We start from the raw sequence: 19,043 nt of genomic DNA, 5'->3' as shown, positions 1-19,043 counted from the left end.
TCTAAGCTGAGTGTAAAGTCAGATTTGCGTAACATGTCATAACACTATTAAAAATTTTTGCTATTAAAATGTAAATATTAGTCTGCTTGATGTTTCATAAATCTCTTAAGCTACCTTCACTTTTGAAAAATCTTTTAAATTTATTTTATTGCACTGATTGGGTGAGGTGCACTGCCCTGGCTAATAGTTCACTGATCCTTTCTACTTAATCTAGTCTGTTGTTGAATCCCTCTATATTTTTCAGTTTGGTTATTATCTATTTAGCTCTATCCTATTTGGCCCTTTCTTATATTTTCTATTGCTTTGTTGAAGTTCTCTCTGTGTCCACCTATTCTTCTAGCTGGTGAACGTATTTTTTTTTATTTTTTATTTAAATTTTATTTTTATATTCCCCATACAATTACAACCCCCTTATTTTGATCCCACTCCCTCCTTTCCCTGCCTCCAACCACCATAGAGTGTCTCTGGCTCATAGTTTGTTGATTTTGATATTTTCTTTCTTATAGTTATTCTTTTTCCTGGTCCCTTATTTAAGTTTTCTAGATTCCTGCTATGAGTGAGACCATCCGGTATTTTTCTTTTTCTTTCTGGTGAACATATTAATGGCTTTAACTTTCAACTTTTATCAGATTATTTATCTCCCTTTCATTAAGATTTTTCCTCAGGTTTTATTTTGTGGGGTTTTTTTGTTGTTGTTTTTGATTTTTTTGCAGCATATTCCTCTCCCTCCTCATTTTCTTATTAAACTATACGTGCTTGCTTTATGTGTTATATGAAAAGCCACCTCTCTCATTCCTGAAGGAGTGACTTAATGTGGAAGATAAACCTTATCCTTCAACTTTGTCCTTACTCTTGTATCTCAATGACTTGTGATTGTCAATGACTTGTACTGACATTGTATCTCAATGACTTGTGATTCCTCTGGCTCCTCATTTTCTTATTCAACTATATGTGTTTGTTTCTATGTGTTATATAAAAAGCCACCTCTCTCATTCCTGAAGGAGTGGTTTAATGTGGAAGATAAACCTTATCCTTCAACCTTGTCCTTACTCTTGTGTCTCAATGACTTGTGATTGTCCAAATGGCTATTTTTATTTTTAATAGCATCTACTTTGAGTATGTGCCAAAACTTGTCAGTATCCTAAAGAGGGAATCTCATTCAACACCTTAAATGAAAGTCTTTTCAAGAATAGTGCTAGTGCAGGTGTGTCTTGTCACCAACCTTCTCCCTTTGCAAAGCAGCAGCAGCATCTCCCCCACCTGCCTGTGCCTATGCAGGTGTTTCTTTTCACCAACCTTGACCCTGTGCAAAGCAGCAGAGGCAGCTCTCCTCCCAAGGCTGCCCACCTGGGACTGCGCAGGAGTCTCTTTTAACAAGCCTGTCCCTTTCAGGAGCAGCTCTTTCTGCCTGTTTGTGTTCAGGCAAGTGTCCTTTCCTTTATTCTTCTCTCCCTTTTTATAATAAATTTGCCTTTGCATCCCTATGTTTATAGCAGCACTATTTACAATAGCTAAGCTATGGAAACAACCCAAATGCCCAAAAATAGATGACTGGATCAAGAAGATGTGGTACAAATACACCATGGAATATTACTCAGCATTCAAAAAAGATAAGCACATGCCATTTGCAGCAACATGGATGGAGCTAGAAGAGATCATGCTCAGCAAAATAAGCCAGAAAGAAAAAGAAAAATACCGGATGGTCTCACTCATAGCAGGAATCTAGAAAACCTAAATAAGGGATCAGGAAAAAGACTAAATAATACAAAGTAAAAATCAATATCAACAAGAACTATAAACCAGAGATACACTATGGGGTGGGGGGGCAGCGGGGAGAGGAAGGACTAGGGTCAAAATAAGGGGGGGGTGCAATTGTAAGGGGAATATAACCAAAATGAAAATGCATACATTGTGCAAAAATTAAAAACAATGTAAGAATTATATAAAATAAAATCTTAAGAAAAAACTGCTGAAATAAAGAGTAGCCTTCAAAAAAAAAAAAGAAAGAAAAAATATAGCGCTGGGAAAGAGGGCAGCCACATTTAAAGAAATGAAACTAGATCATTCTTTCACACCATATAAAAGTTAATTCAGGCAGCAGCTCTTAAAGTATACAAGGTATAGAGTACAGTGGAACTGCAAAAGTAAGCCCTATTAGCCATCAGACCAGGTAATATGTCCCTGGCAACATATTGCAAAATTTGGGGCTCCAGATGAGGCTTATAAGCTTCTTTCTGCAGTACTGGGGAGATGAAGGTCAAAGGGAGAGAACCAAAAGTCTGTCCCCCAGGCTATAGTCCCTAAGGTCATCTCTGTAGGCCTCCAGATATGTACCAAACCTGAAGCCTGTCCCTCAGGACAAAGTCCCAAGACAAATCAATAGGCCTCCTTTACATGCAAAAACTGGGAGTGTTTTAATCGCTATCTGTCAGTGAACTCAGGGTAATAGTCTTATAGGACCGGTATTGTTGTCACAATCCTCTGGGACCCAGGAACGCAAGCCCCTCTGGCTTCCGAAGACAGTCAGGAGCATCAAAGAGAGTCTCCTGGGCTGTACCTGGAAAAACTGAGCCCCGCCCCCACAAATAAATTGCAGGGCACCAGATATAAGTAAAAGCTTCCCTCCAGGAGTTCCTGGTGTTGTGGGAATGGCAGATGGAGAATAAAAGAAAGCATCTGATCCATATATATAAAATGGCACTCTCTCACTTTCGTAGGTTTGTTAGTTCCCTTCCAATTTTGGGCAACCTATCTAGGGTGGGATTTATAGAAAGACTGAGTCTCAATCTCTCCTACCCATTCTTTTTTTTTTTTTTTTTTAAGATTTATTTATGCATGCAAGAACTAGGGTCAGACCAGAGGTATGCAGGGGGTGTGTGTGAGAGGATTCACCCGAGACAGAGTGGGGAACAGAACAGGCAGATGGACTGAAAACACTGCTGAGGGGAGCAGCAGGTGCGACAGGAGAGGTCTGCTGTGCCAAGTGGACAGCTCCCTGGCTGGGGAGTGAACTCCTGCTGCAATAGCTGCAGATTCCTTCACAGTTCTGAGGCTTAATCCCTTGCGCCACCAGGGAGGCCCCTCCTACCCAACATTTATGTGGTCCTGTTTACATTTGCCCATGTGAAGTAGCTGCTCAGCTATTTTTCAGGTGTTTTCGAGTTTGTTTTATTTGTAGCCATAGATTTGGAGTGTCCACAAGGGAGCTGAATTCACAATCTTCTAATGCCACCATCTTGGACCACCTGCCTCACATGTGAGATTTCCTTTCTAGTGTCATTATAATTTCATGTATCCTGACTGATACTGCAAAATTTGGGGCTCCAGATGAGGCTTATAAACTTCTTTCTACAGTCCTGGGGAGATGAAAGTCAGAGGGAGAGAACCAAAAGTCTGTCCCCCAGGCTACATTCCCCCATTCCCCCAGGCTATTGCCCCCATTAGTCTATGGCTTTCATTCTCCTTGTTACCTCATTGTCTTAACAACTCACATTCACAGTCACAACAGAAAAGAAAAACAGCAAAAAAAAAAAAACCTGATGAGGTTTAGGCCCACTTTTTAAAAATGAATCATTGGTCAGAAGTCTGTAGTTCCTAGAAGGCACCAAACTCAGGTTTTTATTTATTTATTTATTTTAAAATTTGTTTATTTATTTATTTATTTATACAAACACTGGGTACAGTCAGAAGCTCGGGAGAGTGAGAGAATTCAGCAGAGCCAGAGTGGGGAGCAGAGCAGGCAGAAGGACCGAAGCACACTGCTGAGGGGAGCAGCGGGCGGCAGGAGAGGTCTGCGCGCCATGTGGGACCCTCCTCCGGAGGCCGGGGAGCAGCCGGGGATCGAACCGGCGCTGCAGAGGCTGCGGGCAGCTTCGCAACCCAGCACTCAACCACTGCGCCACCGGGGAGGCCCTCAGGTTTTTATTTTTATAGCCGTGGTAGTAGAGAGAAAAGCTAAGACAAAGAATTTTGGATTTAAACTTGTAAATAAATTTTAATAATTTAATAAAAGTAAAAGAAATGTAAGTCAAATTCTTTGCTTCATTTCTGGCCTTTTTTAGTTTCAATCCTTCTGCTGCTATTCACTTTTCTGATCTCTCAAGGGTCTTTTCCATGAATCCTGTCCAGTTTGCATAATTACAGTCATCCTTTTGAAACTACAACTCGAGATTTGTTGTTGGAGTTACATTCGGCAAGTTTTTTTTTTTAATGATCTTTTTGGATTATTACTAAGCATCATATTATAGGATTATTGTAATGTTTATTTATTTTTTAAGATTTTTAAAATTTTATTTATACAAGAACTGTGGTACAGGCCAGATGCGCGGGAGGGTGAGAGGATTCACCAGAGACAGAGTGGGGAACAGAACAGGCAGACTGATTGAAATACACTGCTGAGGGGAGCAGCGGGCAAGACAGGAGAGGTCTGCTGGCCACGTGGGTTGCTCCCAGGCTGGCGGGGATTGAACTGTAACAGGGTGGTCCCCAGGAAAGGGGGAGGTTCCAGGTTCCCTGCCCCACCCAAGGGAGGGTGGAGCTGAGCAGGGAGAGAAGAAGCAGCAGAAGAGACTGAGGAAAGAAGCAGGATGGAGCCAGAAGGAGAGCTGGAGGAGGCGCATGGAGCCTAGAGACACGTAAAGAAACTGTGCTTGTCTTTTGGTCGTGGACTGGGTGACACAGATGTGGGTGAGACCCGTGGGGAGGTGACAATGGCAGCTTTTATCTTGATGTTGATTTTGCTCTTTTCCTTCCGGGCTTGTCCGGTTGTTTGTGACCCTTTTCTGTGGGTCCCCACTGGAAGATGCTTTAGACTTGTAGCAGGCTTTGGGGCCTTGCTCTGGGCCAATCCCATTTGGATGGATTTTTACCCACGAGGGGACGGGTAACTTTGGGTGCTTCACTTAGAAACTAGACTCTTTGCCTTACCTGTATTGTTTCCTAGTTTTATTAAAGTTCCTTCCCATTAAAGTCTCCTATGTTTTGTGTTGATGCTGCGGATGGCAGAACCCACTTAGAATAGACAGGTTTGCGGGGTTTGGGCTGCCCCTCTCCCTGTCCTATAACAGAACCATTACTGCAGAGGCTGTGGACAGCTTCACAGCGCTGCGCTCAACCTCCAGCCCCACCAGGGAGGCCCTTGTAATGTTTATTTTTATGTGTTTCAATTTTTAATAACATTGTGAAGCACTTGAAATTGCACTGAGGATTTTGGCATTTTGGCCTTTACAACTATAAGTGTAAAGGCCTTGAAGTAGGAAAAAGCTTCTAAGGGAAGGCAGAACTGGCTGTAATTCAGGAAGAAAATGGAATTAGTTGGAGCTGAAGTCAACGAGTTTAGTGTGGCCAAGTCATATAAGGACAGGAAGCCAAGTGTGGCCTAGTCATATAAGGACAGGAAGCATATTAAAAATAGTGAATTTGGTACATTTTGTCTCAATTTTACTAACAAAATTTGAAAGACATTAAACCAGTAAGTAATATTTTAATAATCACATTTCAACATTCTGCCTACTCTTTGGAGAGGGACTGAAAGAGAGAGAGTAGAAACAGTGGCGGCATGTCAGAGTCTATTTTTTTATCCTGTTGATAGATGATTGTGTTAGAAATGGAGGGAATGAAAAACAGTGGTATTGAGGAAAGGTTTATAGTGAACTGACACAACATATTAGAAGAATGGATGGTGAGTAGTGAAACAAAATGTAGAATTAGGAAAGATTCTGAGGTTTTGGGCAAGATTAACTGAAATGGTGGTGTCATTAACTAAGATGGGAAATCTGCATCATGGATTTAAGGGGATTTAGGGGTTCTTGAGCTAGCTACTTCAGACTCAATGAGACTTAAAAGCAGTTGAAGAGGTGAAATTTGGAACTTATAATAAATCAAAGGAAGTGCATGTAAGGAAGTAGACTATATAGGATTATCTTGGGAATAAACGTAGATAGGGTAGAAGTTCAAGGACAAAGTCTGGGATACCCAACAATAGAGGTTAGAAATAAGACAAAGATTCAACAAAAAGGAACACAGAAGGAGCTAAATTTCAAATGGGGAAATGAGGCTGAATGGTGTGTGACAATCGGGAGAATGGTGTGTGACAATCAGGAGTGAATGGTGGAAGATGTCAGGCATTGACAGATGAGGTCTAGGGGTCACTACTAAATTTGCAGCATGGAAGTGGGTGGTGGCTTTGCCAAGGTGTCTTGTCTAAAGTGGATTCAAAAGAGTTGGAGATGCATGACTTTTATGAAATATATTGCTTCAAAAGGAAGCAGAATCACAGGATGTTCACTTTTAAGGAAAAATCAATAATCTGCACAAATAGCTGTGATCAGAAAACCACAAAATCATTTGAATTGATCCAAATATATGAGTTCACTCTGGGAAGTGTTTAATTCTGTTAAACAGGGGAATGATGGAGAGAGGTCTGGAAAAGGTCAATATATACACATTTTTGAAGAAGAATGTAACAACCCCGAGAGAACCCAGAAGGTGACAGCGATGTTTATAGGAGAAAAAGATTTCATGAAATTGATTGCCTGCCAATGAAACAAAAGTTAATATTAAACCATGGAACCAATAAATTCTTCCCATTTTGTAACACAATGATAAAGGTTTTAGGTAATCATTTACTCCTTAGCATAAAAAAATATTAAAGAGCTTAGAGAAATTTATTTGAATGAAATTTGGACCCAGCACTCTTCCTCCATCAGGTGAGTTTTCAATTTTCTCCTTAGTTTTCTGCTTTTGAGATGATGGGAATGGGTATAGTCCCCATAGAAAGAATCTAAATTTGCTGTCTTAAGGTAGAGATTCTGGGGTTGAGGTGGAAAACGCCTTTTTCCCTGCTGAAATAACTGAAAAAGAAAAAAAAAATTAGGTTTCCCCTGGTGGTGCAGCGGTTGAACGCTGGGCTGCGAAGCTGCCCGCAGCCTCTGTAGCACCGGTTCGATCCCGGGCCACCGGCGAGGGTCCCACATGGTGCGCAGACCTCTCCTGCCACCCGCTGCTCCCCTCAGCGGTGTATTTCGCCAGTCTGTCTGCTCTGCTCTCCCCTCTGATTCTGGTGAATTCTCTCACCCTTCTGCACTTCTGACTGTACCCAGTGCTTGTATAAATAAATAAATAAATCTTAAAAAAGGAAAGAAAAAAAATCCCTTTTCCTAAAAGAAACAAGAGACCCAGAACTCCTGGGAATAAAACCACCAGGAAGGACAGCTGCAGAGAGAATCTGAATTTTTGATCAGATTGAATTTTTGATTCATAGATGAATTAGCAATTTAAAATTTTATTTTTAAGGTTTATATCACCCCAAAATTGGAACTGGACTAGATGATCTGCAGCTTAAGATTCAAATGTAAGACTTTTTTAAGTGTGAAGCATTAAAAAAAAAAAATCAGCCCCAAGTGTATCTATGGTGAGCCAATAAATGTAAATGCTGAATTCTGGCAAGAAAGATTTTTGTCAGGACTCAAAGATCAAATTAATCTAAAAGGACCAAACCTTGCCAGTGAACTTAAGTATTGAAGAAAGTAATACACAATAAAATATGATGGTTTATGGAGTAGTTAGTGGATGAAGAGTTTGGTGACGAAAAGACTTCCTTTTTGAGGCTAAGGCTGTACCCAATTCTTAGTTCAGTTTTTTAGCTGAGGGTATGTTCTCAGACAATGAGGTCAGTACGGCTTCCAATCACAATTCCTTATAACATAATTATGAATTTTGTACCTTTTAAAAAAATATTTATTTATTTATTTATACAAGCACTGGGTACAGTCAGAAGCGTGGGAGGGTGAGTGCATTCACCAGAGCCAGAGCGAGGAACAGAACAGGCAGACTGATGAAATACACTGCTAAGAGGAGCAGCGGGCGGCAGGAGAGGTCTGCGCGCCATGTGGGACCCTCGCCGGTGGCCTGGGATCAAACCTGTGCTGCAGAGGCTGCGGGCTGCTGCACATCCCAGTGCTCAACCGCTGTGCCACCGGAGAGGCCCTGAATTTCGCACTTTTCAGGGGATGCTCTTATGCTCAGAACAGAGTTCAGGACAATGTAGGTGAAAGTTGTCACTGCCTCTGTGCTGTAAGGGACAGGGCTTCTTTTGTTAGGTTTTGATCCCCTTCAAGTCTTCTGGTTCTAATCAGGATCTTTATAATCTCCCTTGCATGGGCTTAGGCTTGAATCCTCAACCCCCTTTGAGGTCTAGATCTCAAGCCCCTGAATCACTGAAATTGATGTATCCTCCTCACCTCAGCCCCAGGCTCACTGAAGAGCTAATCATTCCTCCATCTTTATTATATCCATAGTGAAATATCTTTTAAATCATTGAAAATGTATTTTAAAAATGTGTTTGCAATTATTTTTAGTGATGATTACAATACAATACAGATAAATGTTAATGGATGATGAGGTGTACCTGAAAGCTATATGATATTATAAATCAGTTATTTCAATAAAAAAGATGTTTACTATATTTTTTGTATATCTAAATGTTTACAATAGAGATTTTCAGGTAATTTTATTAACTGAAAACATACAGATGTGCTTTGGTGGTGAGTGAGGTGAGGCATACACAGACATGGGCATGTGAAATTGTACCACTCCAAATGGGACTCCCCCAAACTGTGGTATTGTAAATCATTGGTCATTCAATACAGTTTTATTAAGAAAGAAATTTCAAAGAAGTTTATCGTTTTTGACATCTGATAGTAACATCAGATTAGAGACATGGAAATATAGACTGGAAAGAATATTTCACTCAGCCAAGCAATCCAGACTGGATCCTTATTTTAGAGAAGCAGAACTAATATTAGCAAGGGTAACTGGGACCATCCCAGAGTCACACAATTGGCTAGGTATAGTCAGGATGAAAAACCAAGACCCTAATCTAGCACTTTTCCCACAAAAAACATTTTCTCCTAATTCTTAGAAGATTTGGGGCAATGTGTTATGATATATGACACTTCCCCCACCTCTGATTGCTTTTGCATTCTATTATTCCACTAGATAAATGCCAGTCCCTGGGAAAAGAGAAACAACATGTCTGTAGAAGGAGACAGGGAAGATGTTTCTAATGAGAGTGTCCTGAACATCGCTCAAGCACAAACCTCCAGGAAAGGTAAAATCATATACTGGCTGTGGATGAAACTGGATCTCTGTTACCTGACTTGCCTTTTAATGATGATATATAGCATCTTCTTTCTGACACCATTGTTGAGCATTCAAGACAGTTAAAAAGCATTTTTACTGAAAACTAGTTGTTCTTTAAAAAAATCTTTGAGGGCCTCCCCGGTGGCGCAGCGGTTGAGCGCTGGGTTGCGAAGCTGCCCGCGGCCTCTGCGGCGCCGGTTCGATCCCCGGCTGCTCCCCGGCCACCGGAGGAGGGTCCCACATGGCGCGCAGACCTCTCCTGCCGCCCGCTGCTCCCCTCAGCAGTGTACTTCGGTCCTTCTGCCTGCTCTGCTCCCCGCTCTGGCTCTGGTGAATTCTCTCACCCTCCCGCGCTTCTGACTGTACCCAGTGCTTGTATAAACAAAACAAACAAACAGACCAGCAAACAAATAAATAAAGCATGCCTCTATACAAAAAAAAAAAAAAAATAAAAAAATCTTTGAATGTCATGTAGGACAGGGAGGTATCAACATTGTTTTAGATGAAGGAAAAATTGCAGAGCAATGCAAGGTAGGAAATTTAGAAAACAACTTGTCTTTTCTCTAAGTTGACGAGGGGTGGGGAGCACACCATTAAATCTTTCTGCTCATATTTTAACCAGATGTACCCAGAGGGAACAGGCTTTTTCTTTACACCATCTCATAAATGTCACTTTTCCTCCTCTCTCTCATCTATGTTGCCACTTCTTTTTAAAAATAATATGTCACAAGAAAAAGCTGTTAGTTAAGCATCCAATTCAATGTCGACAACTTCAAGGAAAGTTGTGGAGAACCAAAATAGACAACAAAAATGTAGGGAAAATGTAAATGTCCTATGGTGAAGGAAATCAAAATAAAAATAATAGAAGGTTGATTCTTGGAAAAGGATGTTGCATTCTTGGTAGTAAAACAAGCCATTCAATACTCAGATTGATCTGCAGAGAGATTAAATATAAGTAATCATAGAGGAAATAGAGACAGAAGGATTAAAATGTTGTTAATTATATGGTAAATAGAACAAGTTCATGTATTTCTATGAAAATATAGTGCGTGTTTGAATAAAGAACAAAATTCTTGTCAAAAGTAATGTAAGAAATGGAAAAATGTGTCCAAAAGTTATCCATTTTATCTTTTTTTTATGTTTGGTGACTTAGTGGAGGGAACTTATCCATTTTAAAATAAATTATGTCCTGGTAGTTTCACTAGGAAAACTCTGGGAGATTTCTTAAGAAGTAGAAATTGCTTTTGTATCCTGTACAGAAGATATCCAAATAATTCATGGAGATTCCCACTTTAAGAAGGTGGAGTCTACTTCCTCTCTTGAGTGTGCACTATGCATGTGACTTCTTCCAGAACACAGTGTGGAAAGGGAGGAATAAGGAGTAGCTTTGTAATGAAGAAACCTGGCAAATGCTCCTACAGGTCAGTGATTAAAGTCCATATCAAGGGTAGTAAATCATGCTGATACTATGTACCTTCATGGGAGAGCTACCGTGACAAAACCTGAGGGGAGAAATCTTAGGCTGTCAAATAGTATCAAAGATCTAAAACAATGGTACTCCATTAGAAAGGTATATGTGCATATAAAACACCTTAAAAAATAGGCACCCTTGCTATCATGTGATGAGAATGTAATATTTGCTTGTGGGGTCTCCCACTCAAAATCATACTACTTCAGTCTAATTGTGAGAATAAAAAACATCAAATGCCAATTTCGGGACATTCTACAAATACCTCATTGGTACCCTTCAAAATGGCCAAGGTGATAGAAAGGCTGAGAAACTCTCTCAGGAAAAGGAAACTTGACAATGAAATGTATTGTGTTCTCCCGAAGGGGATGCTGCCACACACACACACACACACACACACACACAAAGACACTAGAAAAAAATCAAAGAAGTCTGAATAAAGCTTATGTGGGTTCACTGTGAGGAATGTACGATGTGATTATGAGGTGCTAATCATATAGGAAAATCAAGTGTGAGATATGCAGGCACTCAGTACTTCTTAAGTATGATAGTGTGCTGAAATAGAGTTATTAAGGGAAAAAAGCTCATGGATTGAGATGGAAAGTTTAAAACTTTAAAAAGCTAGCATGGTCAAAACAACTCATACACATTTACAAATTACAAGTCAAGCTCAGTTATAATTGCTCATGTAATTCTAGCTAGACTTTAGCAAAAAATATCGTGCATTTGCATTAAAACAAAAAATAAGAAGATTGTTCCAAATATAGTTAATCATTTTTAAAAACTTATATAAACGTACTCAGTTGTCACTGAAATGCCTTGAGGTAGGTTCTTTTATTAACACTGTTTTACAAGTGAAACACTCAGGTGACAGAGGGCACAGTATTTGCCCCCTAGCACACAGCAGTAAGTAGAGCAGGTGCGATGCAAAGTCTAAGTTTGGAATTAAAATGCACTTGATAAAACTCATGTGTTTCCATTAAATATAGGAAGAAAGTAGCTTCCTACAATAAAAGTACAAGTCTACTAACTACCAGCAGCATACCTAGTGACATAACTGAGCATGCCCAGTAAACTCAGATGTGACAGGAGTGCCTACTCTAAATCTTCCCATTTACCATTGTTTTGAAAATCCCAGGGAGATATTACCCAAGAAAATGAAATAAATATTGCAAATGGCAAAAACTATTCTTATGTTTTCCTATTATTGATTATAATACATTTTTTTGGTTTAAATGTAAGGGAGAAAAGCAAGAGCGATGATTGCACGATGGAAACAATAAAAAAGAACTTTAAAAATCCATATGAGACTTACCTGAAGATAACTATATGATTCTACCTTAGGCCAGAGAGAAAGACTTGAATATATGGGAAATCATCCTGATTCTAGGCTAGGAAAAAGCAATAATATAAATGTGACAATTCCTCTAAGTATAATCAGCTGTATCAATATATTGGTGATACAAAATCCAACGTATATTTTTTAAAGATGGGAGAGGGGAGAGGCTCAACTAAATACTTCCAGAATCAACCCCAAGTTGGGGTCTGTTTGTGAACTCCTACCGAGTGTCCCTACACAACAGGAAACAGCACTGGCCGCTCCACCTGATTTGCTCCCTGGCAGAAGCCAGAATGTGGTGCACCCACATGCCATGAGGACAGGGCAATTCAATCAACCCTTCTAGCTCCTGTCCAACTCTGTGTCTGCACACAATCCCAGGGATCACCCAGGAGTTCTCATAGAACACTGGCACATTTTGTGCAAGACTAGCTAAAAATTCAAAGAGGATGCACTTCTGTAGTTTGACCTACCTATCTCTCAAGCCTCATCTCCCAGCCCCCAAACCAAACCATGTTCTCTCGTGATAAATGGCACCACACATCATCCCAGATGCTCATGTGAGACACTACGGACAGTTCCAACAACTTCTCCTTTACTATCCACATTCTCTGGTCAGTCTTTATATCCAGTTTCCTTTCCCACTCTCTTCAGCTCATCCCGGGACCCTGTCTAGAAATCTCTTTATAAATGCTCACTGTGGCCAACTCCACACATTCTTTAAGTCTCCGAACAGTGATTCTGAACGAGTTACCAGTCCCCTCACTTCCCTGGGGAACAGGTGCCCACCAAACTCTACAGAATATTGTCTGCTTTCTCCATATTCCTGCTTCACAGACAGAATGCAGTCTTTTCTGGACTGAGGGAATGTGGGAGTCAAGCACCAGTTTATAAGACTTTCTGTGCTTTCTCATCTCAGGTTTTTGCTCAGTCCGACATGGTCTGGCCTTCATCTTGCTCTTCTGTAACATTTTTCTTTCCGCCCAACAAATGAGCTTGGGCATCACCATGCCAGCTATGGTGAACCACACAGCGCTCAATGCCTCCACAGAAGGGCCTCCCACTGACACCCAGGACAACTGGACTGAAACTCAAAAGGAACCTAAGCCAGTGGTAAGTTTAATGAGGCTATGGACAGTTTCTCAAATTCAAATGGTTTTAATTAGAGAATGATTTATTGAGCACCTGCTATGTTCCAGGAATTATATAAGAACATAATAAGTATCTATGGAGATTGTATACTCACTCTTCACATTCTTTTTATTACCTAGCCTATGATGCTTTATTGCTTACACGTTTCTTTTCTTTTTAGGCTTTTTTAATATAGAAATGGATCAGGTAAATTTGCTACTGGTGAGTGATGAAAAAGGGAAATAATATATTAACCACACCTATATGTGTATATACATATATATAGTTGATGAAAGTGGTAGATTACAGGAATTGGAGAGACATGAAAGGAAAGCGGACTGCTAATTATAAGTATTTTTTTCCTCTCAATTCCTCATAATAAAAAGTTTCAAGTGTCCAGCCAGAGATTAATGGTGATGTCTCTTTTGTCATCTAGGCCCGTGTGTATGACTGGGATCCTAAAATACAAGGACTCATCCTCAGCGCCCTCAACTATGGTTCGCTATTGGCGCCAATCCCTAGTGGCTACGTGGCTGGAATATTTGGAGCCAAATATGTGGTCAGTGCTGGCTTGGTCATTTCCTCAGTCCTGACTCTTCTCTCTCCACTGGCAGCTGATACTGGGCCCACCTTGTTCATTGTCCTTCGGGTTGTCCAAGGCATAGCCCAGGTACCAAGATGTTTGCTAAGTATGAGTAGAGTATGGGTTCCAAAATGACCTCAGATACTAAGAAGGGAAATTTTCTTTTTCAGGTTATGGGATCTACAGGTCAGTATTCAATTTGGGTCAAGTGGGCACCCCCAATGGAACGGAGTCAGCTGATCACCATTGCTCTATCAGGTATTTGTCCCTAATTGTTAGGTATGTGCTACCTCATCACAGAGCTGTTGAGTGAAGGAGCAGGTTTTAAAGCTAGGTAGACTGGATCTCAGGCCATACCTTTAGTAACTGTACAACTAGCCTTTGTGTGGGGTTTTGATCTGTAGGAAGCACATAGATTCCCAAGCCTGACCCTCACACCCAGAATAACTTCACTTCTGTTTAGGGACATCATTGGGGGCCTTCATCATTTTTGCTGTGGGAGGTGTCCTCTGCCAGACCATTGGATGGCCTTATGTTTTCTATATCTTTGGTAAGTTTGTGTCCTTTGATCTAAGACTTCTGTTTTATGGCAAAGAATGCTGGGCATGATTTCTTTTTTGCAAGTTATCTATGGTTAGCCAAATCCTAATAGATATGGATATTTACATAACTGAAGTTGACAATGTTCAAGCCTAACCATGTTGTCAGATTTGCAAAATGTTTCAGCAGCCCGAATGTGTAACTAAAATAACTTTGTGAATTTAAAGACATCATAACATTTTGTCCTGATTCTCATTTGAACCCGCAAAGGACCCCAAAGATCTTTCTTTCATAAGTTGTTGAAAATGTTTTCTGGTATGATTGTATTTTTAGTTATGTTTATTTATTTAATACATTTTTAAGTATTTTCTATTACTTATGCAACCAGAATATTGTGGAAACATGATCTCATCATAAATAAAATATTTATTGCAGTAGAGAGTCAACCAGGAGAGGCTGCAGGGCAGGTAGCCATGTGAGATGCAAGTGTTTCTATAGTAGACAGGACATGCTACAGAGCCTTCCCAAACACATATGGAACATTCCAGAAGCAACATTCTAGTACTTTACTAATTTGTCATCTCCAGACTACCCCAGCTCTGTGGTTTTCAACAACAGTCACTCATTTTCTTTGTTCTGTGGGATAGCTGGCACTTCTCTGTGTCTCATATCTCCTTGGGCAGCGTGTAGTCAGTAGTATTTTCTTCCCAGGAAAATGGCTAAGATCTACCTGCACTAGGACATTACTTTGCCCAGTTGTAGATTCAGGGAAGAGTAAAATATTGGACAATTAAAGGAATCATCAGTGTAGAGCAAAACTTACAAACTCCAATCCAGTTACCTCTTCTCCCAGGTGGATTAGGCTGTGCCTGTTCTTTGCTCTGGTTTCTTTTCGTCTATGAGGACCCTGTGAATCATCCATTTATCAGCACTGGTGAGAAGGAATACATCGTGGCTTCCCTGGCTGAACAGGTGCACTGAGTAACTCCTCTGTCATCTCCATGTCTGTCTGCATAAGTTGGAGGTGAGATGTGCAGTGGAGCAAAGCTTCTGTCTTCTAATAGAGGGGGCATTGTCATGTGCTTTCTTCTAGGGCAGTTCTCCAGGTTGGTCTGTTCCCATTAAGGCTATGATCACATCCCTGCCACTTTGGGCCATTTTAGTCTCTTCTTTCAGTATATACTGGCGTAATTATATGTCATTGACATACACACCAACATACATGACCTCTGAACTTCATCTTAATATCAGAGATGTAAGTATAGAGCAAAAACTCATTCTGTTCTGTTTAAATACTTGATGGAATTCTCTGTCTTTTCTATATTTACAAAATTAGGGGGTTTGGCTGCAGGATCTCATATAGGAACTGCAATGTGGTTCACTTGCCTTCTGATTTGGAGATTCTGATTCATTGAGAAGTAACCTACTGCTTATTGGGACAGAGTGGTCTGGTTTTAGGTCAATACGACATTCATAGACTGTCACACTTTTAAGGGGACATAGAAAATGTTATGTTTACTCCAATGAGCATTTGCAAACATGATGCTCTCCTGTCAGCCTGAACAACAAAGCTTTAGCAATATTAAATCTATCTTTGAGAAAGCTGTGACTTAGAAGTATAAAAAAATACTGAAAGATATGATTGACAGGCTAGATATTCCTGATAGGACTTATATCAAACACTTGTGGATATTTTTAAGGAAACACTTCATTCAAGTACAACATATGTAGAGAATGGTGCACTTATGGGTACAACTTTCTCATTTTTCACAAAATTAACAGATGCTCTGATTGATAGTAGCCTTTAAATTCTCTTTTTTACTTTATTTTATTTTTTAAATTTATATATTTTTTACATCATTCTTCTTTTTTGTACAATGTGTGCATTTTCATTTTGGTTATAGTCCCTGTGAAATTCACACCCCTCCCCCCATTTACCAGTGTACCATCACCATAGTCCCTTGTGCTCTTCCCACCCCTGTTTTGATCCTACTCCCTTCTCCCCCACCCTGCAGAATGTCCCTAGTTTATAGTTGCCTCTTGAATGTTGATTTTGATTTTTACTTTATTATAATTATTTTTTCCCTGATCCCTTATTTGGATCCTCTACATTCCTCCTATAAGTGAAACCATCCACTATTTTTCTTTTTCTTTTCTTTCTGGCTTATTTCCCTGAGCATGATCCCTTCCAGTTCCATCCATGTTACTGCGAATGGCATGAGTTTCTCTTTTTTAATTGCTGAGTAATATTCCATTGTGTATATGTACCACATCTTCTTGCTCCAGTCATCTATTTTTGGTCATTTGGTTTGTTTCCATAGCTTACTTATTGTAAATAGTGCTGCTATAAACATAGGAGTGCATGTGTCCTTTTGAATTAATGTTTTTGTGTTCTTTGGATAGATACTTAGGAGTAGAATTGCTAGATCATATGGAAGCTCCATATTTAGCAGATCGAGGAAACTCTACACAGCTTTCCATAGTGATTGGACCAGTTTGCACTCCCACCAGCAGTGTAGGAGAGTTCCTTTCTCTGCATCCTCACCAACATTTGTTGTTTTAAGTTTTTTATTATGTGCCATTCTCACTGGTATAAGATGGTATCTCATTGTGGTTTGATTTGCATTTCCCTGATTACAAGGCATTTTTTCATATGCCTGTTAGCCATTTGCATTTCCTCTTTGGAGAAGTGTCTATTTAGCTTTTCTGCCGATTTTTGACTGGATTACTTACTTTGTTTTTGCTGAGTATCTTCAATTCTTTGTAGATCTTTTTGATCAGTGCCTATCATTAGCAATGTGCACAAAAATTTTCTCCTTATCAGTGGGGTGTCTCTTTGTTTTGGTTAATGTCTCTTTTGCTGTTCAGAAGCTCTTTAAGCAGAAAGCAGTGTATCATATTTCACCATAAAGATAACACAAGGTTGAACTATTGCTATTCTCATTCTTTGGACTCAAAAGTAGTGTTTCCACGGTGCCTGGGCTCCCTAATGAAACATGCAAACTGGTTAACAAGCTGGCCTCTTAGCAGAGGTGAGAGCCTGGGACTCCTGCATGCAAGGAGGTTGGGGTGCTGAGATCAGAAAGCCCAGGGGCACAGAGGCAGTGGCTGTCTCTAAAGGTGGAGCAGGACCAGAAGCAGCAGAAAACCAGGAACACAGGCCAGGGAGTAAGAAAACAAGATGTCTAGAGAATTAGGGATGTCAATGTTGAGAGAGAGGTGTTCTGAGGCTGCTGTTGGGGATGATCAGACACTGAGGCTGAGGAGGACCAGGATGGGAGTGGTTGGAAAGACAGGTGAGAACTCAGCGCCCTCCCAACATGGGAAGTCAAGAGACCTGGACTGGTTGCTCTCAGGATATTTCTCACTAAGTCACATGACCTTGATGGTCTTGCTTTACTCATCCATTAAATGAACAGCTTGGACCAGGTCAGAGTGACATGTTCATTGTTTGGATTATATGCAACAAAGGATGGTCTCCTCCTTGCATTTTTCTGCAGCATTTTACTACAGATACCGAACTGATAATAAACAAGTTTCAATTTCTAAAAACATTTTAAAAATAAAAACATTTTAAAATAGTGGTTGGACCAGTTTGCACTCCCACCAGCAATGTAGGAGAGTTCCTTTTTTACCACATTCTCGCCAACATTTGTTGTTGCTTGTTTTTTTGTTATGTGCCATTCTTACTCGTGTAAGGTGGTATCTCAGTGTGGTTTTGATTTGCATTTCCCTGATAATAAGGGATGTTGAACATCTTTTCATATGCCTGTTGTCCATTTGCATTTCCTCTTTGTGATCATAAATTGAGCTAAAGAGTAAAACATCTTTTTATTCCTGTCCCCAGTTTCCCTGTTCTCCCATCCCACTCTACAGATAAAACTTTCTTATGAGTTTCTCATAATTTCTTCCATTGTTTCTTTCTGAGAATCCAAGCTTATACAAATGAATATTATTTTACAAAGTGTTTTAACTCCAATATTTATATACTGCCTATGCTGCTGTTCTTTATATGCTGTTCCCAGGGTTCACATCATATCAGCATATGAGATCCTGATGGAGCAACATCTAGATTGTACCCCATGGTTGAACAATAGTGGGATGAAAACCTTGTTCCCTTGTCATCCATTTCTGCAGTAGTTCTCATAATTTTCTGTGTATTTGATTCAAGGATATATTTGATTTTTGCCAATTTGATCCATGAAAAATTTTATTTGACAGTAGTTTAATTATTATGAATTTGGGTACCTTTTAATATGTTGAGGAGCCACACTTTTTTCCTTTTCTGCAAATTGTATGTTCGTATTCTCTGCCTATTTTTCTAGCCAGTTTTGTTCTTTTTAGCATCTTTCCTTTTCCAAGTGATGTTTATATAAATAGTAAGCATTTGTCCCTTTATTTTTCATTATGAACTACATGGATCTTTCCCCCCAAGCACTTAAATTATATTTGCTCATACCATTAACATGACATTTGTATTAAAATGATGTGCATATAAGTAGTCATAGATGTAGACAACCCACCCTTATCTCAGTCTACATTACTGTGGGACATGATGACAGAGTGGGCTCCTCTGTTTCCTCCTCTCTTTCCTCAGAGTGGGCTCATGACAGGCCTGCCATTTTTGGTTGGCTTTCCCTGCTTTATCCTTGGAGGTCAATTGGCTGGTTTTCTTCTCTCCAGAAAAATCCTTAGACTCAACACTATCAGGAAACTCTTTACTGTTATAGGTAAGAACCAAGGTGGATGGAGGGTGAGTGTGGGAAGTTCAGGGAGCCTCCTGTTCACTCTGTTTTTGTCCTCCTGCCCAGGTGTTCTCATCCCAGCTGGACTGCAGTTGT

General features: G+C 40.0%; 1 protein-coding gene across 1 annotated transcript in view; it reads left to right on the top strand.

Annotated features, from left to right (window-relative positions):
* Positions 1-9,030: 9,030 nt before the first annotated feature.
* Positions 9,031-19,043, top strand: part of LOC311188423 (putative small intestine urate exporter) — a gene marked incomplete at both ends in the record, with an annotated part of 161,112 nt that continues 151,099 nt past the window's right edge. The window contains 2 exons of the mRNA XM_084259523.1: positions 9,031-9,109; positions 12,868-13,061. Coding sequence (XP_084115649.1) covers positions 9,031-9,109; positions 12,868-13,061 — 273 coding nt within the window. The remainder of the gene's footprint in view (positions 9,110-12,867; positions 13,062-19,043) is intronic.

This window comes from Talpa europaea (assembly GCF_964194135.1).
Source record: "Talpa europaea genome assembly, chromosome: 2".
NCBI classification, from domain to species: Eukaryota; Metazoa; Chordata; class Mammalia; order Eulipotyphla; family Talpidae; genus Talpa; species Talpa europaea.
The sequence above is the reverse complement of the archived record's forward strand: the minus strand, read 5'-3'. Positions and strand labels throughout refer to the sequence as shown.